Source organism: Gopherus flavomarginatus, chromosome 25 (genome assembly GCF_025201925.1).
Source record: "Gopherus flavomarginatus isolate rGopFla2 chromosome 25, rGopFla2.mat.asm, whole genome shotgun sequence".
In the NCBI taxonomy this organism is placed as follows: domain Eukaryota; kingdom Metazoa; phylum Chordata; order Testudines; family Testudinidae; genus Gopherus; species Gopherus flavomarginatus.
The window spans coordinates 14,742,541-14,767,366 of record NC_066641.1 but is presented as its reverse complement, the minus strand read 5'-3'; the positions used below and the strand labels follow the sequence as shown (position 1 = coordinate 14,767,366).

Genomic DNA, 24,826 nt, shown 5'->3' with positions numbered 1-24,826 from the left:
GTGCTACAGGCAGAAAAGCATGTAGCTCTGCTGAGCGACTCAGTCAGCTGATTCTGGCTCCTGGGGTCAGTGTTGTTTGGTTCTTGTGCACAATGTGTATTTGAAAGCCATCCAGAGGTGGGGGGTGGCTTACAGCAGTGGGTGGGCGAGGTTCTGCGGCCTGCAGGTCAGACTGATGATCATGATGGTCTCTGCTGGCCTTAAAGTCACTGAGTCTCTGAAAGCAAATAAGCACCAGCATCCAGTGCTCTCCTGGCTGCACGAAGCATTTTGGGAATGGTCACTTTAAACAAATGGATTCAAGGGAGCCAGTGAAGCCAGCGGGATCAGCAAAGGAAGCACTTTGTTTGTTTCTCTTGCCTCTTAAGCCATAACCTTCTAACCAGGGGCTGCTGAGAGTCTGGAGGGGGCTGGATTTCTCCTCCCCTTTGATAGCACCAGGCCCTTTATGGGAGTCCAGCATCCTTCTCCTGCCCAGTGATGTCAAAATCCTCTGCCTGTGACATCAGTCATCTCCATGGCAACCAGCAGTGAGGTCACAATAAGCGGATTGTGGCCTCACACCAGCAGGCCAGGGGCTGAAGAGACCTTTGCACAAAGCTGGGGGAAGGAGAGGGCTAGTGGGTGGCTGTGAATTCAAACCCTGGCACCCTCTGCTCTGCAGGGCTCTTAGGGAGCGGGGAACGTGTCCCCTTCCGCCCCAGGGCACCTGCCTCTGGGCGCAGGGGGCGGGTAGAAGGGCTAGTGCTGGCTTAGGGGGTTGCTATGGCAGGGTGAGCTGCCCGGGGGGGTCCCAGCGCTGGGAGCCAAGGGCCCTACCCAGGACCAAGCTCGCCCCCTGCCTGGAGACCCCGAAAACTCAGAGGCTTTTTGCTTGGCCCGGGGTGGGGGTGTGAATCACAGACACAAGTGCCCAGATTTTCCGGCGGGGAGCGCGCTGGGGGGCGGGGAGGGGGTCACCATCCCCAGCAGGCGCAGGGCGCGGCAAGTCCCCGCTCCGGCGGGGCACATGATGCAAGAGGCCGCGGCGGCAGGCGGGGCTCCTCGGGCACCTGCCGAGCGATTGGCCGGGTCCCGTGACGCGCCTGCCCCCTCCCCGCCCGGGGGCGGAGGGAACCGGGCCGGGTGCCCCCAGCCGGAGCTGGGGGAGCGGCCCGCGAGAGGCCGAGGGCGCCCGGGCGGATCAGGGCTTCGCAGCGCGCAGGGCTCCCCGGCCCGACGGGCGCGCAGCGGCTGCGCCCGCCCTGCCCGGAGCGGCTGGTGCCCGGGCGGGGGGATGCCGTTCCCGGGCGGGCTCTGGTGGCTGGTGTGCTGCCGGCAGGGCTTCACCCTGCTCCGGCGGGACTATGGCGAGCCGGACAAGGAGCCGGACGGGGAGGCCGAGGAGGAATCGTCCTTCGAGCTGCGGAGCAAAGGAGCCCAGGTGGGTGCCCAGCGCTCTGCGGCCCCGGGGCTGGACGCGGCTCCTTCGGGCGCTTTCCGGGGGCAGGGGGCGCAGCCCCGGCCCGGTTCTCCGGCCCTACAGTCCCGCACGCTGGGGCCGGGACGTGGGAAGGTCCCGGGGCCAGGCCCCTTCCCGCTGCCCCCGCCGTCGGTGCGCGCTGCTGGCTCCCTCCTTTGGAACGTGTCCTGGCCCGGGATGGGGGCGCGGGGGGAAGTCCCGGGACGGCTCTGCCCCAGAGATGGGCCCGGCCAGCCGCAGCGCAGGGCTCGGGTGCCCGACGCCCCCTGCACAGCAGGGCTTGGCCCCAGAGGGGGCTGAGCGCGCGGTGTCTGGGGTCCCTGTGCTCTGCAGGGAGATGCAGCCCCGGATCCCTGCCGTGTGCGGCGACCCCCAGCCCCGGCTCATGGAATCCAGGCACCCCCGGCCTGCCCCGTCCATGGAGCCTGGCGCCCTCAGCCCTGCGGTGCTGTTAGCCTGACAGCTCCTAGCTCTTTGGGGAAGGGGTAGCACAGATCCTGGGCCATCCCACTCCCAGCACCCCTATGAAAGGGAGGTGGCATCAAACTGTATATCAGGAGAGTTGGGCGTCCGTTGGGTCCTAGCTTCCTTGAGCGCCTGCCACTCCAATAGCGTGGCTCGTGCCACCCTGTCAGGGGACCCTGCTGGGGGTGAGTTGGAGCTCAGAGGTCTCCCCAAGGCTCTGTTATGCCTGTCCCATCAGAGGTGGCCTAGGAAGGGTCATGGGCCCTTCTGGCAGGTGGAGCTGAACGTACAGACCCTTCACCCTGGCTTCTGGCACCAGCTGTGGCTGCAGGGAAAGTCTGGGGCTGTCCCAGCGCCCCTGGGTTGGGCATGCAGCTCTGTATGCTGCAGTTCCTGCAGGCAGGTCAGTCTGGCACTGAGCTCACTGCTGGGGGTTTGATTTGCCCCCAGATGGGTTACACCATGTTTCTTTCAATTGGTTTCCTGTCCTTTCCCAGTAGCCTGCACTAGAGAGCCCTCTTCACACCTTCCCTGGCAGGCAGTGCCATTCCCACCCGGCTCCACAGAGCCGAGGTGCTGAGGCGTGCACCCCTGAGCTGGCTGCAGGCTTTCAGCAAATGTTGCTGAACTTCTCTCAGTGGTTAGAGGGGCTGGCTGGGCCCTGGGGGCCCTGGCTCGATTTCCTGGCTCAGCCCCAGGCTCCTAGTGCCACCCTGGATAAGTAGCTCCTGGCCAGATTTCCAGAGAGCCCCGGGGCAGATTTCCATAGGCTCAGCCCCAGCAGATGGGGCCGGGTTTACAGCCTGCTGCTGAACTCTCCTGAAAACTGTGGCCTGTCTCTCTCTGGGCCTTGGTTCCTGTTCCTGTGCCTGCCTTGTTCCCGCAGACAGGTCTTCGGGGGCAGGGCCTGTGTCTCACTGTGTCTGTGCAGAGCTTAGCTCTGATCTGGGGGTGCTGGTAGCATGGCTGAATCCTGCCCCCCTATCTCAGGGGGGTCTGTGCAGAGCCTGGCACGACAAGGCCGGGGTCTGTCTGGGGTCTCTGGATGGTACTGCTGTTGCTCACTGGCAGTTTCCCTTCCAAGAGCCCAAAAGGGGAGAAGTCCCAGGCCTGTTTCCTTTGGGAGGGACCTTGGCCCAGGCTTTCTGGAAGTCCGTGTCTGCTGTCCATTGATATGCCCTTGGCCATGGGTTAGCCGACCCCCTGGGGGAATTCTCACAAACCGCCGAGATAGAGAGGCTGTATGCAGGGCGGCTGTTATGCCCACCTAAGATCACGGTGCCCTCCCGTGATGGGGTGTGCAGAAGGGGCACGGGATCCTGGCTGTGGCTCTTGTGGTTGGTGCGGTGTGTGTGTGTGTGTGCGCGTGTCCGTCCGTCCCCAGGACCTGGCCCAGCCCAGCAAGGTGATCTCAGCGGAGATGTGTGTGGTGCTGGTGATGGGGTGGGGAGGGGAGCCCTGTGCTGCCACCTCTCGTCTGGGGTTCCCCAGAGACCTGGCTCATCCTGGGCCTTAAATAGAGGATTCTGGGCTGTCAAAAGGGGCCAGAATCCTTCATGTAACCCCAGAGCAAACAGTGTCTCCCCCTTCTAGCTGCCAGCACCCCAGTCCACACCAGACAGCTGCCCCCAGCCAGGGGAGGGGGCGATGGAGGGAATTGGGGCCAGCTCTGGAGGATAGAGAGGGCTGGTCTTTGTACCCTGAGTTCTGTGTTCCAAGCCTGCGCTGGGCCAAGCCCCCGCCCCTGACTGCTGCTCACTGGCTAGGGAGACTGGGGTCTGTTCTGCGTGCAGGGGGAGTAGGAGCTGCTTCTTCCCTCCTGGAAGGACCCAGGTGATCCTGCCCCTTTAATGCCACTTGGTGCTGTAATTCGGAGCATGTGAGAGCTGGCTCGGGGGCCCCAGTGCTGGGCCCCTGGGGGCTGAACGCATGAACTAGGAGCTAATCCTGGACCCAGCGACGCTGGGGAGTGAGCAGCCCCACATTGCCCATCTGATCACCCCATGCGGCCTCCTCTCAGTGCACAGTTCTATCTGCCCGACGGAGGAAGGGGGGTGGAGGGGAAGGAGGGGTGCCCCTGCTGCCCCAGGGCTGCTGCTGTGAGGTGCTGGTGGATAGAGCCAAGTGCCCCTGCAAATTCCTGGCTAACCAGAATGACCAGGGGGCGGCGCTGTGCGTATGAGTGGGCCCGGGGTGGGGAGGGGCAGGGGGCATGTGAGTGGGCCCCAGGGGGGGCAGTTGTGGTGCTGGGCATTTGAGTGCGGTGCGGGGGATGGCGCTGGGCGTGTGAGTGGGGTGGGGGAACGGGTAGCTCTGTCCCTCTTGGCCCAGACCTGCTGGGCCCAGCAGCTGGAGAGTGCTGGGAGTCCCAGGTACTGAGCCAGGGTTCTCCCATTCCCCAGCCTGTCCTGGGGTGTGAGCCCTGGGCTGGCGTGTCTCTCCCAGCGGGGTCCTGGCTGGGCCGAGAGTCCCTGCGTGCCAGCAGCTCTCTCCCACGGTGACGGCGGGGCTGCCAGCAGGGCCCTCGCCAGGGTGCTGCCATGGAGGCTCAGGATCCGTCAGACGCCGGGGCCCAGAGTGGATTTGCTGAGGCCTTGGCTCCGACAGACGAGGCAGAGCCTGTAGGAGAGGGGAGCTCACTGGAGAGCTGCCCACCCCACTCTGGGGCAGGGAGCAGCAGGGCTGGGGTGCCAAATCCCAGGGCAGAGGCCCATGGTTGTGGGGAGGCTGCCCGCAGTGCAGCAGAGAGACCGGCCAGGCCTGTGAAATGCCAGCAGCAACCAAACGGCTTTGCAGGGTCCCAGTGGCTTTACGGTGCTCCTGGCCCTTGGGCTGCCCCCGGGCCATTCGTGGAGCTGCCGGCTCCGGGGGGTTGACAGGCCATGAGGCTGTTGTTCCTCGTTGCCATCAGAGCATGGCAGGGTAAGGCTTAGTGCCAGTGCGGGCGTGGCGGGGCCGTCCCAGGGGTGCGTGGAGACAGGTCGTATTGCAGTGCAGGGTCTGGCAGCGCCTGCGGCTGCTTCCGCTGAGCCTGGGGAAGCTGCTGCTTTGCCCTGGGGCTGCCCTGTGTGGAGGAGGCTGATAACACTGGGGACTCCCTGCTGTTTGATAAGGAGACTTAGTGCTTCCTCTTCCCCAAGGCCTGTGCACCTCCGCGGTCTGGGCTGAGTAGCACACCAGGCTCTGCCCCCCCGTGCGGTCTGTGGTGAAGACTTTATCAAACCACGATGGGTCATGTGCTGCCTGGGGCGTGGCTGCCCGCGCTGCCCTGCCGGGGCCCCCGTGAGCACGTCTGTGCACAGGCTGATACATGTGGGGCTGTTGCCTGGCACACAGGGCTGGGGAGCTGGGGTCCAAGGCTCCCTGCTGTGCAGCTGGCGAGGGTGCAAAGGAAACTGGTGCCCCTCTGTTATACACACCTGGGTACCTGCTACCGTTCAGCTCCCCAGGACTTGCCATCGGTATGGGCCATGATACTCCTCGTCGCCCCGGGGGCAGAGGCCAGCAGCAGCTGCCCAGATGTGGCTGGGGGGTGGTTTTAGAGGGAACTGTATCTGTAAGGTGGTGGGGGGGGGGCTATGGGTTTGTAGGGGCCATTTCTCTGGGGCTGATGAGTGTTTGCCCAGAGCCAGAGGAGTGACTCCTGCCTGCCCTTGGGGAGCTGGGCTGGATGCTGTGACTGGGTCTGGGCAGCAGCCTCGCCAAGCAGCCCATGGACCAGCCCCAGCTGTGTTGGGACCTCCCCCCCATGGTTGGAGCAGCTGCCCCAGCCCTGCACGCTGAGGCCTGGCTCCTGCCTGTTATTTATATCGCTGGAAAAGAGCCCGCGGCTCCCCCGCAGCTGGGAGGCAGCCAAGGCCCCGCGGCTTGGCCGAGGATCTTCCGGGAAGCTGTTCAGGGAGCGGGGAAAATCCTCCCCTGCTCCGTGGCTGGGTGCAAGGGGCCCCCAGACAGATCCCTCCAGTGCTGCTGGGTGGCTGGGACTGAACCGAGCCAGGCTGTCAGTGCAGGGGCTCCGCTTATATTGGTAACAGGTGCTGCTAATGCCACAGGTCAGCCGAGCGCTGGTCCCCCAGGGCCACCGCTCAGTACCTGCTGGAGCCCCCCCCCCTTCTATTTTTAGCTGCAGCGTCCTTTGCATCCAGTCGCTAGTTTGCGCCCCGCCCCCCAAACTGTGAATGGCCCATTGTCACGGAGTCCCGGACGATGCTCTGGAACTGCTCCCCACAAAGCCAGGCAGGACTCTGGGGAGCCTCCTCTCCCTCGGAGCAGACTGTCTGCAGGGCAGGAAGCTCACACGTCTTCACCTCCTGGGTCTCTCCTTGGAGCATTCAGCATCCTCTGCCCCTCCGTGCGCTTCCCACAGCGAGCCCACCCCAGCGGGGTTCTGGGGAAGCCACAGGGTCCTGCACCCCCACTTTGCAGTCAGACGTGACAGCCAGCCAGCCAGAAAAACAGAGGTTTATTAGCTGACAGGAACGGGGTTTAAAACAGAGCTTGTAGGTACAGCGAACCGGACCCCTCGGCCGGGTCCATTCTGGGGGGCAGTGAACCAGACCCCCACGTCTGCACTTCACTCCTCGGCCCCAGCCGGCTCCAGACTGAAATCCCCTCCAGCCCCTCCTCCTCTGGCCTTTGTCTCTTTCCTGGGCCAGGAGGTCACCTGATCTCTTTGTTCACCTTTAGCTATTCCCTTACAGGGGGGAAGGGCCCCAGCCATTTGTTGCCAGGAGACAGAGTGTCGGCCATTTATGCACACTGGAGACTTAAGAAATTCACAGGGGAAACTGAGGCACCCACATAGTATTCAGAGGAAACATTAAGAACAGTCCCACTTCGTCACACCCATCAACTCCTCCCTTGCAGACAGGGTAGGGGGCTTCCTCATGGGGGTTTGTTCTTACTCTATCTACATCTGCCAGTACCTCTCCCTCCAGACCTGCAGCCCCCTGGTGTCCCAGCCCTGGGCTTCCCCCTCCCTCAGCTCTGACTGGACTGGTGCCCCTCATTCACAGCCCAGCCCTGGGTTTCCCCCCCAGCTCTGCCAGTGCCCCCCAGTCCTGGCCCACAGGCCATTGGTATCTGAACCCTGGCCTTCCCCCTACATTCCTCCAGCTCACCTGGTGCCCCTCAGTCCTGACTTGCAGCCCCTGCTTTCCCTGCCCCTCTCCCCCTCCACTTTGGAACAGTAGGACTTTCTGGTCTGGGGAGTGCCCTCCAGCTGAGCTCTGCTGATGCCCCTTGGTGCTGCCGGCAGTGTTGTTTTCCCACCCGCACATCTCAGCCCAGCAGTCTGGGATGTCCCAGGTCCAGAGCAGGGAAGGATGGGGCATCAGTAAAGCCAAGCCCTGCAGATGAGGAGGATCCAGCACCTGTCTGGCTGCTGGGCTGGGGACTCTGCCGGTGGCTCTTGCTGCGCGGAGCCCCCTTGCTGCAAGCGAGAAGTTGATGGCCCCAGTGACAATGGGGCTTTGTGCCGTCAGGTCAGCGTCTTGTGCAGTGCTGCATGGGACAGAGCCTGGCTGGGTTGGCTGAGGATACTGGGCCAGCTCACCTGGCCGCAGCCTGCAGGCCTAGCCGGGGTGCGGGCTGATGGACTGGCTTTGTGGGTCACTCATCTCCTTCTTTCATGTGGAAGTGGCTTGGGGTGGGGACGTGCGGGCTGAGTGTTGCCTGCTCCCAGCCACCCTCCTGGGAGGGGCAGGACCTAGGGCTGAGACCTCTGGCAGATGCTTGTGTGAGGCCTGGTGTGGGGAGAGTGGGGGGGGTAGGTGGTGGTGGGGGTGTCACACACCTGGCTGGGGATCTGGAACTCTAACGGCGCCTCTGCCTTTGCTCCCCAGGGGCCATTGCAGCTGAGCCTGACCCAGCCTGTCCGCACCAGCAGCGGCTCCGAACGGTGAGTGACCTGGGCCCGGCAGCCCCCATCTCTCAGGCACCCAGCTTGGCTCCTGCTCCCCTGGAATGGCCCGGCAGTGTCAGGAAGCTTGGCTCGGGGCCCAGATTAAACGCAGCCAGGAACGGGCACTGGGTTGGCCCCTTGGCTCGCGTGCTGCTTGAGCACTGGTCCCTACTCCCGCGGCCCGGCCCTGCCGATAACCAGCTGCCATGTGGCTGGCCCCTGCCATGGTGCCCCCTTCCCAGGAGCCTCGCAGCCAGGCTGGGGGGCTGGTGGAGCAGAGGGGGGCTAAGGCCCTGCTCCTTGGCCCTGGCCCTGCCCTCTAGTGATGATAATCTTAGCCCATGTCTGCCATCCCCTCTGGGCCCCTCTCCCCAAGGTGGAGCTGGCTTGCTGTGGTACCGAGCCCTGATCCCATGTGCCTCCATCCCGGGCAGATCTCCTGGCCTGTGTCCACTCCCAGGTGGTCTGAGCTCCCCCAGGCTCTGTCCTTGCTGAGCTGGAGCGGGGGTCACAGGGCACCCGGCGGGCACTAGCTTTGCCGGAAGGGGAGGCTATCGCGGGGCAGTGCCCAGGCACTAGCCCATCGGCACTTGGCTCTGCGGGCAGCCCAGGCTGTCTGCAGCGGATCCCGCTGCCGGGCCCTCCGGAAGTGACTCACAGCTCATCTGGGCCTTGGCTGTGTGTGGGATGGAGGAGGGGAGCAGCTCCTTATCCAGATGGCAGGCTGAGGGGGGGAGAGATAGGGCCCTGCGGTGGGAGGGGGGGTCTGGTTTGGGTGGCAGGGTCAGGGCCCCACAGTGGGGTGGGGGTGAGGGGCGGGTGGAGGGCTATGTCAGGGCCCTGCGGTGGGAGGGGGGGGTCTGGTTTGAGCAGCAGGGTCAGGACCCCACAGTGGGGGGTGGTGGTGGAGGGCTATGTCAGGGCCCTGTGGTGGGAGTGGGGTCTGATTTGGGTGGCAGGCTCAGGGCACTGTGGGGGTGGCGTGGGGGGCTGGAGGGCTGTGTCAGGGCCCTGCAGTGGGAGGGGGGGGTCTGGTTTGGGCAGCAGGGTCAGGGCCCCACAGTGCGGGTGTATCACGGAGTCACTGGGCGATGCTCTGGAACTGCTCCCCACAAAGCCAGGCAGGACTTTGGGGAGCCTCCTCTCCCTTGGAGCAGACTTGTTCAGGGCAAGAAGCTCACACGGCTTTACCTCCTGGGTCTCTCCTTGGAGCATTCAGCATCCTCTGCCCCTCCATGCGCTTCCCACAGCGAGTCCACCCCAGCGGGGTCCTGGGGAAGCCACAGGGTCCTGCACCCCCACTTTGCAGTCAGACGTGACTCTCAGCCAGCCAGTAACACAGAGGTTTATTCGATGACAGGAACAGGGTCTAAAACAGAGCTTGTAGGAACAGAGAACCGGACCCCTCGGCCGGGTCCATTCTGGGGGGCAGTGAGCCAGACCCCCACATCTGCACTTCACTCCTCATCCCCAGCGAGCTCCAGACTGACCCCCCCCCAGCCCCTCCTCTCTGCTCAGCCCCTTTCCTGGGCCAGGAGGTCACCTGATCCCTTTGTCTCCAACACCTTCAGCTGGCACCTTTGCAGAGGAGGGGCCCAGGCCATCAGTTGCTAGGAGACAGAGTGCCAGGCATTTAGGTGCACTGGCCCTTTGCTCTGCCAGATACTTAAGAACTGCCATGGGGACACTGAGGCACCAACACAGTATTCAGAGAAACATTAAGAACATTCCTAGCGAGGTCACTCCAGCCAGTGACCTGGGGAAGTTCAAACCCACCAAGGTTCCCATGGATGCCCCAGCATCTCTCCCATTCCTCGGTGTGAGTTACACCAGGACAGTCCAGTCTCACGCCCTCCCTTAGGTCGGGTGTGCTTGATGGCACTTGCAGGCCGCATGTGGGAAGGTTTATGCGGCTTGAACCCTTTTGCTACCCCAATACCCCTGGGGTTCAAACTGGGACGGGGTCTTCTCCCAGCACTCAGGGCTGCGATTCGGGCTCTCTTGGTTAAGAGCCCCCATCTTGGCCTTGGCCAGCTCTGGGCTTGGGAAGCTGCTCCCCACCTTGTGGTCCAGATACAACACCTCTGCCATCCCCACCTTACGCTTTCCAGCTTTTACCGTCAGACCCACCTCCTTGAGGCAGCCCAGCCCCCTCTTCACCTGGGACACCTGTTCCTCCCAGGTCTGGCTAAAGATGCACATGTTATCAGTGTCTGCCCGGGCCAAGTTCTCCATCGCCCTTTGCTTCTCTAGAAACTCCCCAGGCCTAGGCATGGGGTCGGCATCGGACACTGTGATGGCTTTAAGCTTCTAATAGCCCCCACAAAACCAGATCATCCTGTCTCCCTTGGGGATTAGCCCAGCTCCACGGGTGAGGCCCATGGGCTGTAAAACGGCTGGATCCCATCTAAAGCCAGCATGTTCCTGACCTCTCTCTCCAGGATCTGGGCTGCTTTCCCAGTGCCTCTGAACGGGCAACACCTGATGGGGAGATTGGCTCCCACCTCAGGGAAGAGATCCCCCAGGGGGTCTTCCCCCTTCTCCTCCCAATCCTCCCCCTTTCAGGTCCAGGGGTCCCCTCATTCTCCTCCCATCCAGCAGCTCAAATGGGAAGAACCCTGTGGATTCCTGGGGCACCACCAGCTGCCTCCTGATTCCCCCCGCAGTTCTACTTTCCATTGGCGAGCCCATTCCCGGGACAGGAATCCCTTCTCCTGCAGGACTCTGTCCCTGCAGCCTTCCCCAAGGGGATTTGCAGCCCTGTGGCCAGCAAGTTCCCTCAGCTTCTCCAAGGAGGGATCCCTCTGCAGCTCGGTCTGGGATTCAGCTGTTGGGGCAGGGAATGGGACCTGCTCCCTCTCGCTGGCTGGGCCTGGGGTCACAGCCCCCCTGAGCCTTGTCCCTGGTAGCTCCCTCCCTGCTGTGTAATCACTTCCCAGCAGCACGTCTGGACCAGGCAAACCTGGCTGGCAGCCGACCTGCCTTTCCTGGGTATGTCCCCACTCAGCTGGGGTCTCAGCTCCCCCCGTGCTCAGCGCTGCCCTTGCTGTCCCAGTGGGGGCAGGCAGTGAGCTCTCTGCTCTGGTCACAGCATCAGAGCCTGTGTGAGCCCCCTCTCCGGTGTGCAGGGGGCTGGGGAGCATCTCTTCCTCCCACTCAGCCCCAGGGGGCTGGTTACAGGTAGCCAGGTATCCTGAGCCCAGCAGCCCCTCCCCACTGCCAGCCAGGTCATTTGCATTTTCACTGACCATTTCCATCCTAGCCAATTGGTTCCCTGGATTTGAATTCAAACCCTCGGCCGTTACAGGAGCAGGGCCTGGATCCTGTCCCAAAGAGACACAGTCACCCCCCAACAGGGTCTCCCAGCTGATATCCTGGAGAACCCCAACGACCAGCCAGCCCGACCCCTCCTGGGTCTGCACAGGGATCTGGGCGATAGGCAGGGCAAGGGGCTTCACCCCAGGGACCTTCACCCAGGTCCCACAGCCCCTCAGCATCTGCGGCTGCACCACCACAGTTCTCTCTGTCCCAGGGTCTCGCCCCCGCAGGCGTGTTTCCCCACTGACCCCTGGGCAGCCCCCTATGTCTCTCCGCTCCACCATCGCCAGTCCGTGCTGCTGCTGCTTCTCCTGCAGCTTTTTCTCAGGCTCTTGCTCTCTGTCCTCTCGCTGTCTTGGGCTCTGCTCCCATCCCATCCGTCTCCGATCCCCTGATGGGGAACCCGATCGTGAAGACCCTTGTCTGGTTGGGGACCAGACTCTCAGGGATGCCTGACTGCTGCTCCTGCGGCTCCCAGATCCTCTTGTAGCCCCATCTGGGTCAGGAATCTGCTCCTCAGAGCGGTCCTCCTCCTCCAACTGCAGAATTAACTGTGCCTTGGTAAACTTCCCCATGCGTAACCCTCTCTTTGTGCACAGGATCACAATGTCCTTCTTAAGGGGATGGTGATAGGCCATCACTTCACCATTCCCAAGTGGCTCTGGACTCACAGGCCTGTGTGCTCTTGGCTCCCCCATGGTTTCCAGGAAGAACCCCTGGTGTGCCAGCCCTTCTCATGATCCCCACCTCTTTGCCAGGGTCGAGCTGCAGACTCCTCCACCCCTGGCACTGCTCCTGCAATCCCCAGGGGAACCCTGCTACTGCAAAAATCCTTCTCTCTCCCAGGGTCAAGCGGCAAGCTCCTCCGCCCCTGAGACTGCTCCCTGCAGTCCTCAGGGGGACCCCGTTACTCCAACAGTCCTCGCTGGTCGCACACTCCCAGAGGTTAACCGCCCCCTGAAACCGTCCCACTCTGAGCCTTCAGCATGCCTGGTCCTCATTATCCCTCCTTTGTTTTACTGCTCTCCAGTCATTTACTGCAAGCAGCGCCATTCACGGGGTGCAGTACATCCCGCCGCTGCCACCAGTTGTTACGGAGTGTGGAGGAGTCTGGTCCTGCACCCCTCTTCCTGGGACTCACAGAGACTCTCAGCCAGCCAGTAAAACAGAGGTTTCTTCGATGGCAGGAACAGGATCTAAACCAGAGCTTGTAGATACAGTGAACTGGACCCCTCGGCCGGGTCCATTCTGGGGGGCAGTGAGCCAGACCCCCACACATTTGCACTTCACTCCTCGTCCGCAGCCAGCCCCAGACTAACAACCCCCTCCAGCCTGTCCTCTCTGCTCAGCCCCTTTCCCGGGCCATGAGGTCACCTGATCTCTTGGTCTCCAACACCTTCAGCTGGCACCTTTGCAGAGGAGGGGCCCAGGCCATCAGTTGCTAGGAGACAGAGTGCCAGGCATTTAGGTGCACTGGCCCTTTGCTCTGCAGCAATCACACACCCTTATTCCACCACCCAGATACTTAAGAACTGCATAGGGGACACTGAGGCACCAAGACAGTATTCACAGCAAACATTAAGAACATTGCCAGTTCATCACTGGATGTGTGTGGAGGGCTGTGTCAGGGCCCTGCGGTGGGGGTGGGGTCTGGTTTGGGTGGCAGGGTCAGGGCCCCGCAGTGGGGTGGCATGGGCAGGTGGAGGGCTGTGTCAGGGCCCTGCGGTGGGGGTGGGGTCTGGTCTGGGCGGGAGGATCAGGGCCCTGCAGTGGGGTGGGGTGGGGGAGTGGAGCGCTGTTTCAGGGCCCTGCGGTGGGGGTGGGGTCTGGTTTGGGCGGCAGGGTCAGGGCCCTGCAGTGGGGTGGCATGGGGGGGTGGAGGGCTGTGTCAGGGCCCGGAGGTGGGGTCTGGTTTGGGCGGGAGGATCAGGGCCCTGGGGTGGGGTGGGGTGGGGGAGTGGAGTGCTGTGTCAGGGCCCTGCGGTGGGGGTGGGGTCTGGTTTGGGTGGCAGGGTCAGGGCCCTGCAGTGGGGTGGCATGGGGGGGTGGAGGGCTGTGTCAGGGCCCTGCGGTGGGGGTGGGGTCTGGTTTGGGTGGCAGGGTCAGGGCCCTGCGGTGGGGTGCGGTGGGGTGGGGGAGTGGAGCGCTGTGTCAGGGCCCTGCGGTGGGGTCTGGTTTGGATGGCAAGGTCAGGGCCCTGCAGTGCCGGCGATGCTGCCCACTCAGCTGCTGCCACCAGCATTTTTCTGGTGGTTCATTGTCCAAATTCCTTGGCAGGCCATGAGTGTGAACGGGTTATTTTTAGCCGGGGTTATCTGCATCCGACGGCTCGGCTGCTTTCCCACCAGGCGGGAGCGGGGGCGGGGGGGTCTTTCCCCTCTGGATTGGACTGGGTCACCCCACGCCCCCGCATTGCTGCGTGTGAGCCATGCACAGTCACTGGGGGAAGGGGGGGTTATCAGGGGCTAAGGGCCCCTCTTCTAGTCTCGGCAGAGGCCAGCTGCTTGGGGCTAGACACCCCCCCAGGGTGGGGCTAGCTTTGCAGGGGTTTGTTGGGAGGGCTGGGATGACGTGAGGTATGAATCCCCCTCCCGTGCCAGGGCCCGTCCCAGACTCCTTGGTGAGCCCTTGGGAGCTGGGGTGTTGGCGGGTCTCCCAACGTGCCCATTGCGCTGCAGTGGGGGTGCCACCTGTCTCCTCTCAGGCCAAGGCGGGCTGCTGCCCCCTCTGGGGCCGGTGCTGCCCCCTGAGCTGCTTTCTCTGCACCCCCTGCCTGCAGCGCCAGCCTAGCCGTGAGCCCCAGGGGCTGAGTGGTGCTGCTGCCACGTGGCCTGTGCCAGCCTGGTACCCCCAGGCAAGGGAGCTGAGCCCTGGCTGTGCCAGGCCGGGTGTGCGGGAGCCTAGGGGACTGGCTGGCCCTCGCTCAGCCCCTGTCTTGGTCCCAGGTCTCTGCCTGTCTCGGAGGAGATGCGCAGCCTCATCACGGAGAAGGGACCGGGGCCAGTGGAGGAGGAGCCAGATGCCATCGTGAAAGGTGGGTGAGGGGCTGGGGGGAACTCAAGGGGCAGTTCCCTGCTTCCTGCAGCGGGTCCCTGCGGGCGGGGAGGGCTCCACCCTGGCCCAGACCCTGAGCCAGCCCCACTGGGATTTGAACTTGGGGCTCCAAGATGCGTGGGGTCTTCAACCTGCTGTTCAGACACTCCCCCTCCTCACGGCTCCCATTGCTCTGGACTGAGGCTGCAGGCGCTGGCCAGGGGCATGGAGGCCCTGAAGGCCCCAGCACGGCCATGTCATGGCCCAGGACTAGCCAGCTTCCTGTGGTTGCATAAGGTGCTGGCCAGACATGAGCAGCGGCTCCCCAGCTGGAAACCCCCCCCCACCCCCCGGAGCTGTAACGTGGAGAAGCCACAGCCAGGCCGGCTCTGCCTGCACCCTGCCCCTGCCCCCCAGCTACCTCAGGGGCTGGACTGTGCAGTGGGTACATGGAGGGTGGGTCCTGGCTGCCCACTGCCCCCCAGGTCAGCTCAGTCCCTTCCCCTGCACCCTCTCCCCAGAGAGCCCCCTATGTGGCAGGGGCCCGAGGGGCTGCAAATGGCCAGAACTTCCCTGGTGGGGGGGACAGGCCGGCGGGGAGCTGGGGCAGTGCTGGGCCCTGGGGGAGCTCACTCCATTCTCTGTCTCCGCAGGCTGGCTGCAGAGGGAGGTGCGGGGGGGCGTGAAGGGCCCGTGGATCCGGCCCCGGAAATACTGGTTTGTGCTGACCCAGGACTCCCTGGATTACTACAGCAGCAGCGAGGTGGGAGCCCGGCGCCTGGGGACCCTGGTGCTCACTAGCCTCTGCTCTGTGCTGTGGCCCGACAAGCAGACCTACAAGGAGACCGGTATGGGTCCCTGCCTCCGGGCTAGTGGCGCAGACGCCAGGGAGGGGTTGGGGGGAGGGCTCATCCTTAAGAGGGGCTCGGGAGGGCGTCAGTCTGGAACACAGACCTCATCAGTGTCCCCGTGCAGAGCTGCTGGGAAAGGCCGCGTCTGGCTCGGCGTCCAGTGCTTCCTCCCGGGTTGCATGTGGCTCCCTGGCGGGGGCTGCTCTGGATGCTAGCCTCCACCCCTGGGCCGAGCCGCTGGTGCAGAGGGCCAGGCCTGAAGGGTGCATCCTGCTTTCTGGAGCTGGCTTCTGGCTGGGGGGAAGCAGGAGCTGCCTGGTGCGCGGGAGGGGGCTTGGGGCTGGTGGCCTGGGGCCCCGCGGCCTGTGTGAGCGCTCTGCCCTTCGCAGGCTACTGGAGCGTGACAGTGTTTGGCCGGAAGCACTGCTACCGCCTGTACACAGAGCACCTGAATGAGGCCGTGCACTGGGTGTGCGCTGTGCAGAAGGTGATCCACAGCAAGGCCCCCGTGCAGACACCCACGCAGCTGCTCATGCACGACATCGAGGTAAGGCCGGGAGGGGACGCGTTTGGCCAGCCCATGGCTCCCCAGGGACCCTCCCTCCTCTCTCCTTGCCCGGAGGCCTTGCCACAGCCCTGACCGACTCCCAGCCCTTGGGTGAGGAAGCTGCTGCTGGGCGATCACTGGCTCCCGTGACCCCCCCAAACCATGGCCTGCAGCACATGGTGCCTGGCTGCAGAGCAGAGTCCCCTGGTACTGGAACCCAGAGCCCCAGCACCTGCCTTTGCTGCAGCCGTCTGTGCCCAGCCACCTGCCCTGCATCCCCGGCCGCTCCTTTGTCTCCCCAGGAGAACCGCGGGAGCCCGGAGATCCTGGAGCAGATCTATCGTTGCAACCCCATCCTGCGCTACACCAGCAGCCCGCTCTACGCGCCGCTGCTGCCCTTCCCGTACGGCTGCTCTGACCAAAGCGGTGAGCGGGTGGGGGCAGGGCTGAGCTCTGCGGCTCCCTGGGAGGGGGCTGAGGGCTGGATCTGCTGCCTGGGGCTCCATGGACCGGGATGGAGTGTCCCTGCCCCATGAGCACGGGGCTCCGTGGATGGGGGGGCGGGGTGGGTCCCTGCCCCATGAGCACGGGGCTCCGTGGATGGGGGGCGGGTCGGGTCCCTGCCCCATGAGCACGGGGCTCCGTGGATGGGGGGCGGGTCGGGTCCCTGCCCCATGAGCACGGGGCTCCGTGGGCGGGGGGGCGGGTCGGGTCCCTGCCCCATGAGCACGGGGCTCCGTGGGCGGGGGGGCAGGTCGGGTCCCTGCCCCATGAGCACGGGGCTCCGTGGACGGGGGGGCGGGTCCCTGCCCCATGAGCACGGGGCTCCGTGGACGGGGGGGCGGGTCCCTGCCCCATGAGCATGAGGCTCCGTGGACAGGGCAGTGCTACCTCATGAATGGGGGGGCTCAGGGAGTGGGGGGTGCCGCGGAGGAGTCTCCCCCTTGCGGGCCCAGCAGACATGGCTGCCATGTGTCTCCAGGCTCTTGGCTGGGCTGCTGCCCAGGCCCTTGCGTGTCTGTCTCACGATTCTCACGTGGCAGCTCTCACGGAGGGTGCTGCCTGGGCCCTGCGCCCGGCAGGGGGGCAGAGTCCCAGCCAATGCTGCCCTGGGCTCCCTCTGTCCCTGGGGCTGGGCACCATGTTCCTGCAGGGTAGGAAGAGGCTGGGGTTGCTGCCAGGAGCCGAGCTGGGCTCTGACCCACCCACAAGCCCAGCTCTTTCCTCCCCGCTCTGAGCTGCTAGGGGAGCAGGCCCAGCGTCTGTGCCCGGAGCGTGCAGGGTGTTCCCCTCTGGGTTGCCATGATGACACTTGTGCCTGGTAGGGTCTGGGCGGGTGTCTGGTGATGGGAGGGATCCCCATTGTGCCAGGTGCCCCCCAGGTCCGAGCTGTCAGGGCCGAGCCAAGGCTCGGCGAGATCCAGGGACTGGCCCCTGGAAGCACTTGGCCAAGCGGGACCCAAACCTGACCTGCCTGGTTCCTGCCCTGTTAACCGAGCTGTCGCCTCCAGCCCCCAGCCCCCGCGGCTACATGACCCTGCGTGACGAGGCTGTGAAGCTCTTCAACTCTCTGCAGCAGCTGGAGTCAGAGCGAGACCCGGTGCCTCTGATCCAGGGCATCCTGCAGACGTGCCTGGATCTGCAGCCGCTGGTTGACGAGATCTACTGCCAGCTGGTCAAGCAGACCACGGCGCCGCCGGTGCCCGGGGGGCTGGGCAACCTGCGTTACTGGCAGCTGCTCACCTGTATGAGCTGCACCTTCCTGCCCTCCCCGCCTGTCCTGCGCTATCTGCACTTCCACCTGGGCAGGCAAGTGCAGGGGTGTGGGGCGTGCACCCCAGGGGAGAACGCTGCTGGTGGGGGTGTGCATGCTGGGCCCAGGGGAGTGGGGCATGCACCCCAGGGGAGAACGCTGCTGGTGGGGGTGTGCATGCTGGGCCCAGGGGAGTGGGACATGCTGGGCCCAGGGGAGTGGGGCGTGCACCCCAGGGGAGAACGCTGCTGGTGGGGGTGTGCATGCTGGGCCCAAGGGAGTGGGGCATGCACCCCAGGGGAGAACGCTGCTGGTGGGGGTGTGCATGCTGGGCCCAAGGGAGTGGGGCATGCTGGGCCCAGGGGAGTGGGGCATGCACCCCAGGGGAGAACGCTGCTGGTGGGGGTGTGCATGCTGGGCCCAAGGGAGTGGGGCATGCACCCCAGGGGAGAACGCTGCTGGTGGGGGTGTGCATGCTGGGCCCAAGGGAGTGGGGCGTGCTGGGCCCAGGGGAGTGGGGCGTGCACCCCAGGGGAGAACGCTGCTGGTGGGGGTGTGCATGCTGGGCCCAAGGGAGTGGGGCGTGCTGGGCCCAGGGGAGTGGGGCATGCACCCCAGGGGAGAACGCTGCTGGTGGGGGTGTGCATGCTGGGCCCAGGGGAGTGGGACGTGCTGGGCCCAGGGGAGTGGGGCATGCACCCCAGGGGAGAACACTGCTGGTGGGGGTGTGCATGCTGGGCCCAGGGGAGTGGGGCGTGCACCCCAGGGGAGAATGCTGCTGGTGGGGGTGTGCATGCTGGGCCCAGGGGAGTGGGGCGTGCACCCCAGGGGAGAATGCTGCTGGTGGGGGTGTGCATGCTGGGCCCAGGGGAGTGGGGCGTGCACCCCAGGGGAGAACGCTGCTGGTGGGGGTGTGCATGCTGGGCCCAGGGGAGTGGGGCATGCTGGGCCCAGGGGAGTGGGGCATGCACCCCAGGGGAGAACGCTGCTGGTGGGGGTGTGCATGCTGGGCCCAGGGGAGTGGGGCATGCTGGGCCCAGGGGAGAATGCTGCTGGTGGGGGTGTGCATGCTGGGCCCAGGGGAGTGGGGCGTGCTGGGCCCTGGGGGAGGGGTGGCAGGGTGCACTGGGCCTTGGGGGGTGGGGGTGAGGCAGTGCACGTGTCTCCGGGCCGTGTACTGGAGGGGTGACCTCCTGGTAAATAATTCACCTTGATTTACAGGCAGAAGGATATGAAAACCAGTAGCAATTTTTTTTAAAACGCTCTAAACTAGCCCTAAATTTGGAACAAGGCCTGGAGCAGGGGGCTACATGCCCTCTCCACGGGGCTCTGGCTGCCCTCCTCCCTACATCTGTGTCTGAGCCCCTGTAGGATCTTCTGAGCCCTCGGGCTCAGTGATCTTGTGTCGTGGGCTAACGGTGCTAGGTGCCATGTCTGCCTTCCCAGCTCTGGTGCGGGAAACCTGACTCCCATCAGCAGAGAGCAAATCTGGCTGCTGAAATAGCCTGTGAGCTTCCAGCCAGGCCGGTGGGTGAGGGGCACTGTAATGCGGGTGGGATCCGGGCACTCTGGTCCTGCAGCCCCCGGGGAACTGCTGGGGATGGAGTGGCCGTGAGGGCTGGGTGCCAGGTGCCCTTGGTGCAGAGCGAGGGGCAAGGTCCTGGCTCCAGGCCGCCCGTGTTACATCCCGTGGCAGGGCTCTGGGGATCGGGCGCGATGGCGGCAGGGCCCCAGAGGCTGGGTTCTGGGCAGTATGCTTGGTGCTGCTTATTCCCTAATGCTCCCGTGTCCTCTCCCACAGGACGGAGAGTGAGTTCCCCGGCTCGGAGATGGCAGAGTATGGACGCTTCATCGCGGCGGCCCTGGACAAGACCCAGGTGCGGGAGTGCGTCCCCTCGCTGGATGAGATCGTGGTGCTGATCCAGCGGCAGGACATGCTCTGCACCGTGCACTGCCCTGGCACCTCCGCCTGCACTGTGGCCATCAGCTCCCACACCACAGCCGAGGAGGTGAGCAGGGAGTGGGGCAGGTGTCTGGATGTGGGGGGACCAGCATGGAGGGGAGGCTCCCGATGTGGGGCCAGCTGGAACCACAGTGCCCAGGCTGGGGCACCAGGTTTGAGCTGTGAGGGGGCAGGTTTCTGCAGAGTGGAGGGAGCGGGTGACTTCTGAACACCAGGCCCTGTGTGGGGAGCAGTTGGGCTCAGGGCTGCAGAAAGCAGGCTGGGGGCTCCTGTGCAGACCTTGGCTCTGGTGCCCCGGGGCGAGTGGAAGGCGGGTGGGAGACGCTGGGGGAGCGTCTGGGATTTCTCGCCGTGACCTGTCTGTGTCCCTTTGCAGCCCTGAGCGCCGTGGCCCGGGGCGTGCAGTCACCCCTTGGTTGCCTTTGTCTCGCCCCAGGTGGCCCGGGAGCTGGTGGCTCGGCTGGGCTTGTCTCAGAGCCCCAACGTCTTTGCACTCTACGAGCAGAGTCGGAACCACGAGCGGCCCGTGGGCAGGGCCATGCTGGTGGCCGACGTCCTCACCAGGTTTGAAAAGTAAATGTCCCCTCATGCAGCTGTCCTAGTGGGGCCTGGGAGGGGAAAAGGGGTGGAGGGGGCTTGGGGAAGCCAGGGGGAGGGCGGCTTGGGGGGATCCAGGGGAAGAGAGGGAGGGGGGCTGGGAGACGGGAGCCCTGAGCTGGGGGGAGCCAGGGGGAGGGGGGCAGAGTGGGGCTGAGGGGGAGAGGGAGGGGGGCTGGGAGACGGGAGCCCTGAGCTGGGGGGAGCCAGGGGGAGGGGGGCAGAGTGGGGCTGAGGGGGAGAGGGAGGGGGGCTGGGAGACGGGAGCCCTGAGCTGGGGGGAGCCAGGGGGAGAGGGAGGGGGGCTGGGAGACGGGAGCCCTGAGCTGGGGGGAGCCAGGGGGAGGGGAAGGCAGGCGTGCCCATTGGGGCGGGAGGAGCCAGTGTGTGTGTGGGGGGGATGTCAGTTGCCTGGGTCCCATGACGATAGCACAGTTCTGCCTGGGCTCGGGTGGCTCATTTGCCCCCGGAGGAGGCTTGGGGGCTGCATGGCCTGGTGCTAATGGGCACTGTCTGTCCCTTTGGCCTCGCCCAGCCTGGCAGGGGAGGAGAGGACGCAGGACTCGACCTGGAGACTCTGCTTCAAGCACTACGGCTTCCTGGACACGGAGAACGTGCCCCGGGACAGCGTGGAGTTCGCCCTCCTCTTCGAGCAGGTAGGAGCCGGGCCCCGGCCTGGGCTGAGCAGGGCAGCTGCTCTTGACAGGGCTCCCAGTACCCTGCCCCAGGGTGCCAGGCGAGTGGGGCAGTGCTGCAGCTCTGAGCTCCTGCCACTGCATCACCCCCCGCATCCTGGCCCAGGACCCCCGGTGCTTCCCGACGCAACAGCTGCCGCAGCCCACCCCAGGGGGTGGGATGGGTTAATGCATGTGGGGTATGGAGGGCAGGCGAGTCACCCCCAGGGTGCTCCACGGCTGAATCCCCCCCCAAGCCCTTGTTCCTTGCTGGGTCTGCTCCCTGGCTCCCCCCTCCTCCCTCCGGACCGCTCCCTGGCTGACCCCCACCCCCCACAGGCCCACGAGATGGTGATCCGGGGCTACGTGCCCACGTCGGAGGACACGCTGCAGTCCCTGGCTGCCCTGCGCCTGCAGACTCTCAACAGCGACTTCTCCACGCACGCCCCCGTGCCCCGCCCGGAGGAGCTCTTTCCCGTCCACGCGCTGCACTCCCGCCTCCGGGCCTCCTGCCAGGGCCTGCCCAGGTGCCCCGGCGCCCGCCTCCGCGCGGGGCTGCTGGCCGGCACCCTGCCCTGGGGCCACTCGCTGGCCAAGCAGCAGGCGGAGCAGGACCAGAAGCTGCGGGGCCGCCTGCGCGAGGAGGGCGCCAGCGTGATGGCTGCCATTGTGGACAGGTGGAAGCTGCTGCAGGGCATGGACCGGGCCGAGGCCATGGCCGCCTACCTGGCGCTGGTGCGGGAGTGGCCGGGATTTGGCTCCACCCTCTTTGACGTCGACTTCCACACGGTGAGCCCCTTCCCTGGGCTGGGGTCCCTGGAGCAGGCCCTGTACTCTCTGCAGAGCCAGCACCAGAGCACAGCACATGCTTTCTGTAGGACCTACAGAAACAGGAGTTGCTCCGTGTGAAAGGGCAGCCATTTTAAATTTGCTCTCCTGGGGTTTTGCATTGGGGGTGGGTCACAGTCAGGAGATGAGCATTTCCTGGGGGTCCACCCCTCAAGCGGGCCCTGGCAGCCACCCCACAGGACACTGAGCCCCACTTGGGCTGGGGGCAGCTGCAGCATCCCCCCATCATTACCCTGAACTTCTCCAGGGGCAATAAGCAGCCTGACTGGGGTCGGGGGGGCAGGGGATGGAGCTGGGGGGTAATGGGGGATGCAGGACTGGGAATGTGGCTGGGGGGAAGGGAGGGGCCGTGGGGCTGCCCCTGACTCTCCATCTGTCTGCAGAGCCTGGAGGGCAGCTGCCCCCAGCGCTTGTGGCTGGGCGTTGGGGCCAAAGCCGTGTCTCTGTACAAGCCCGGGGAGGCTGAGCCCTTCGACAGCTTCTGCTACAGCCGCATCTCGTCCTTCAGGGTGTCTGACAGCAGCACCTTCCACCTCTCTGTGGGGGACAGGGACCTCCTCTTCGAGTGCCCCCGGGTAAGGCCCCGAACTCCCTCCCCTCTCCATGCAGACAGAACGCGGTCTCCCTGCAGCACAGGCTGGGAACCCCCCACAGGAGCCCATGCTGGTGGCTTGGGCTGTGCAGTGAAACCGGAGGGCTGGGGAGCGAGGGCCAGGGCCAGGGGCCGAGGCACGAGGGCTGGGGAGCCAGGGCCAGGGGCCGAGCGCGAGGGCTGGGGCCAGAGGGCCAGGGCCAGGGGCCGAGCGCGAGGGCTGGGGCCAGAGAGCCAGGGCCGGGGAGCCGGGCTGGGGGCCGGGGCACTGGGGAGCAAGGGCCGAGGAGCCAGGGCCGAGGCCGGGGTACTGGGCTGGGGGCCAGGGTCGAGGCCGGGGGCTGGGCCTAGGCTCCAGGGCACTTCGAGTGCCCCTGACTGGCCTTTGCTCCCATCCAGGTGGATGAGATCGTCCAGCTCCTGCACACGTACCTCACCAGCCTGGGCACCAGGCAGACACCCCTGCGGGAGGAGCTGGCCGACAGCTGCCACCCTGGGGACTCACTGGACTCGGGCCTCCCTCCCCTGCAGCAGAGACTGTGTCCAGCAAACGCGCCCTGGCGGGGCCAGCCCAGCGCAGGCTCCTTCCCCATCTAGCTTGCTGGCCCCATATGCCAGCCCAGGTGATGTGCCCTTTGGCGGGCCCCTCCTGCACCAGCAGTGGCCTTGGCGTGTACAGGGGGCCGGGGCTGCCCCGAAGCGGCTCGCGCCCTGCTAGCACTGAGAATCCTGCCCGCCGGCTGGGGAGCTGAGGTGTCGGCGGCTGGGGTCTGCTTTGGGCCCTAGAGTCAGAGCCCTGGAACTACGTGGTCCTGAGGAGTTGGACACTCTGTTCCCAATGTGGCATCTATAGCTCCTGGCTCTGAGCAGGGGGTGGAGGGCGGGGAGCGGGCAGAGACTTGCTCCCCTCACTCAGCTGTTGGGTTGCTAGTTTATTTCCTTAATTTATTTGTAGAAATGCCAGCTCCCTGCATCCTCCCTGGCACCCCCATCTGGGTGCTGTGGGTGCCTGGCCTGGCACGAACGTGCCAGACGCTGCTTGGCACCTTATTCCTGGCTCTGCCTTGGGGTGCTGGTGTACTGGTGTGTCATGCCCAGGCTGGGGATTCACCCTTGCAAGTCCTGCTCGGCTGCTGGGAAACGTTGGGGTGCCCGGCGGGATCTCCCATGCAGCCCCTGGGGTCTGGTGATGACCTAGGCACCAGCACAGGTGGGCCAGGCTGTGCAGCTGCTTGGGGGCCCAGAGGTTGGCCAGTTGCTGTAGGGGTGGGGTTGGCAGTCTGTTTTCTAGGACCAGGGTGGGAGATGCTGGGGCTGCTGTCTGTGCTGGTGCTGGCCAGGTGTGTCATCTCTGGGCACCTTGGGCTGGCACCACCTGATCCCAGAGACAGTCACTGTGGTGACTTCTCCCAGCACTTGAAGGGTTAAGGGGCTGCTCTCACGTCTGCCCGCCTGGGGCCGAGATCCCCTTGGGCAGGTGGGTCCCAGGTGCCTTCACGCTGCTCTGTGCCATGGCACTGGGCCCCCCGCGGAGCAGAGTCCTGCCCTGGGCCTATTGGTAACTTGCAGCAACTTTCCCCAGGGCTTGCGAGCGCTGGCAGCGGCAGCATCCTGCCTTCCACCCCCGTCCGTCTGTCTGTCCTGTGCACCAAGCACCTTCCTCCTCTCTGCCCCAGAAAGCTGCAGGCGGCCTCTGAGTGGCGGCTTGTTCCTGTATGGGCCTGTTTCTGTGCTGTGCTGGCCATGCTCCCTGCGGGCATGCTGAGGGCCAGGCCCATGTTGTGGCGGGGGCCCTTCATGAGAGTGGGGGCTCAGGCCTCTCTCTGTGTTCTTGTTTTTGTATTAAACACCCAAGGAAAGTGCAGTGCCTGCTCTGTTCTGACACGCCGCTGGGAGCAGGGCTCCCTCAGGGCAAGGGAGGGACGGCAGCCTGGCATCCCTGCTGAACTGCTGCTTGTGTCCAGAATCGGGGCCTGCTTTAGTGACTTCCCGTCTCTGCTTGTGATAAAAACGGGACCAGAGCGTAAGCAGCACAGTAGCTCCTGCCTGAGTGTGCAGAGAGCCTGTGCCACGCTCACTGAGAGGGAATTGCCCTGGGCTTCCCAGGCAGCTGGCGACCTCGAGCCTAAAGCTTTCAACATCCCATGTAGTGCCCTGGGTGTGCCTCGTGGCCAGACAGGACAAGGGGCAGGCTCCCAGCATGACAGTGGCAGGATCAGCATCTCCCCTGGGGGCCATGCGTGGGTAGCCCAGCCGGGCTGTTTGCCCCCCATGGGTCTAGGAGTCCTGCACCAGCAGGGAGTGCACTGGGGGGCAGGGTTGATGTGCAGGGGAAGGAGGGGTATTGCCCTCTCTGCCACCATGCTCAGTACTGGGGGCTGGGGCCCTGGCTCAGCCTGCACTGGAGTTCAGCTGCCCACTCACCCTGAGACTTTCTGAGGAAACTGGTGCCTTGTCTTGGGGGTCCTCCTAAGGGCTGCTCCTTGGGAGGAGGAGATGCAACTCCCCGCAGGCTGCATGCCCCCAAGGGCCCGGGCTGGCAGGGCCCATGGCCAGGTCCCTTCCCCCAGCCAGAGACCCCTGGCGTGGAGGCAGTGTGCCAGGGCTGCTAGGGACTGGTTCCTAGCCTTGCTTTGCTCTGACCTCTGGCATGTAATCAACGCTGCAGCCACCTCTCCCAGCCTTGGTTCCAGCTGGGTTCCTGCCCAGGGAGCTGGGGGAGGAGGCAGCCCCCAGTTTCCGCCTGTGCCCAGCAGGGCATGGGAGCTGGGCTGGGCACATGGCAGGGGAGTATTTTTAGCTCCCATCTCTATGCTGCTG

General features: G+C 65.0%; 1 protein-coding gene across 3 annotated transcripts; it reads left to right on the top strand.

Annotated features, from left to right (window-relative positions):
• The first annotated feature begins 1,106 nt into the window (after positions 1-1,106).
• Positions 1,107-23,870, top strand: PLEKHH3 (pleckstrin homology, MyTH4 and FERM domain containing H3). 3 transcript variants are annotated; one of them, XM_050934584.1, is made up of 14 exons: positions 1,366-1,423; positions 6,628-6,798; positions 7,771-7,826; positions 14,093-14,181; positions 14,834-15,028; positions 15,421-15,578; positions 15,881-16,004; positions 17,090-17,387; positions 19,133-19,340; positions 19,731-19,867; positions 20,427-20,547; positions 20,905-21,354; positions 21,798-21,989; positions 22,406-23,870. In XM_050934584.1, the coding sequence occupies exons 4-14, from the start codon at positions 14,115-14,117 to the stop codon at positions 22,601-22,603; spliced, it is 2,148 nt and encodes a 715-aa protein (XP_050790541.1). In that variant the 5' UTR covers positions 1,366-1,423; positions 6,628-6,798; positions 7,771-7,826; positions 14,093-14,114; the 3' UTR covers positions 22,604-23,870. The 3 variants fall into 3 exon arrangements, with proteins under 3 accessions (XP_050790540.1, XP_050790539.1, XP_050790541.1); XM_050934583.1 differs by lacking the exon at positions 6,628-6,798 and having other exon boundaries at positions 1,107-1,423; positions 19,731-19,858; XM_050934582.1 differs by lacking the exon at positions 6,628-6,798 and having other exon boundaries at positions 1,107-1,423.
• Positions 23,871-24,826: the final 956 nt, after the last annotated feature.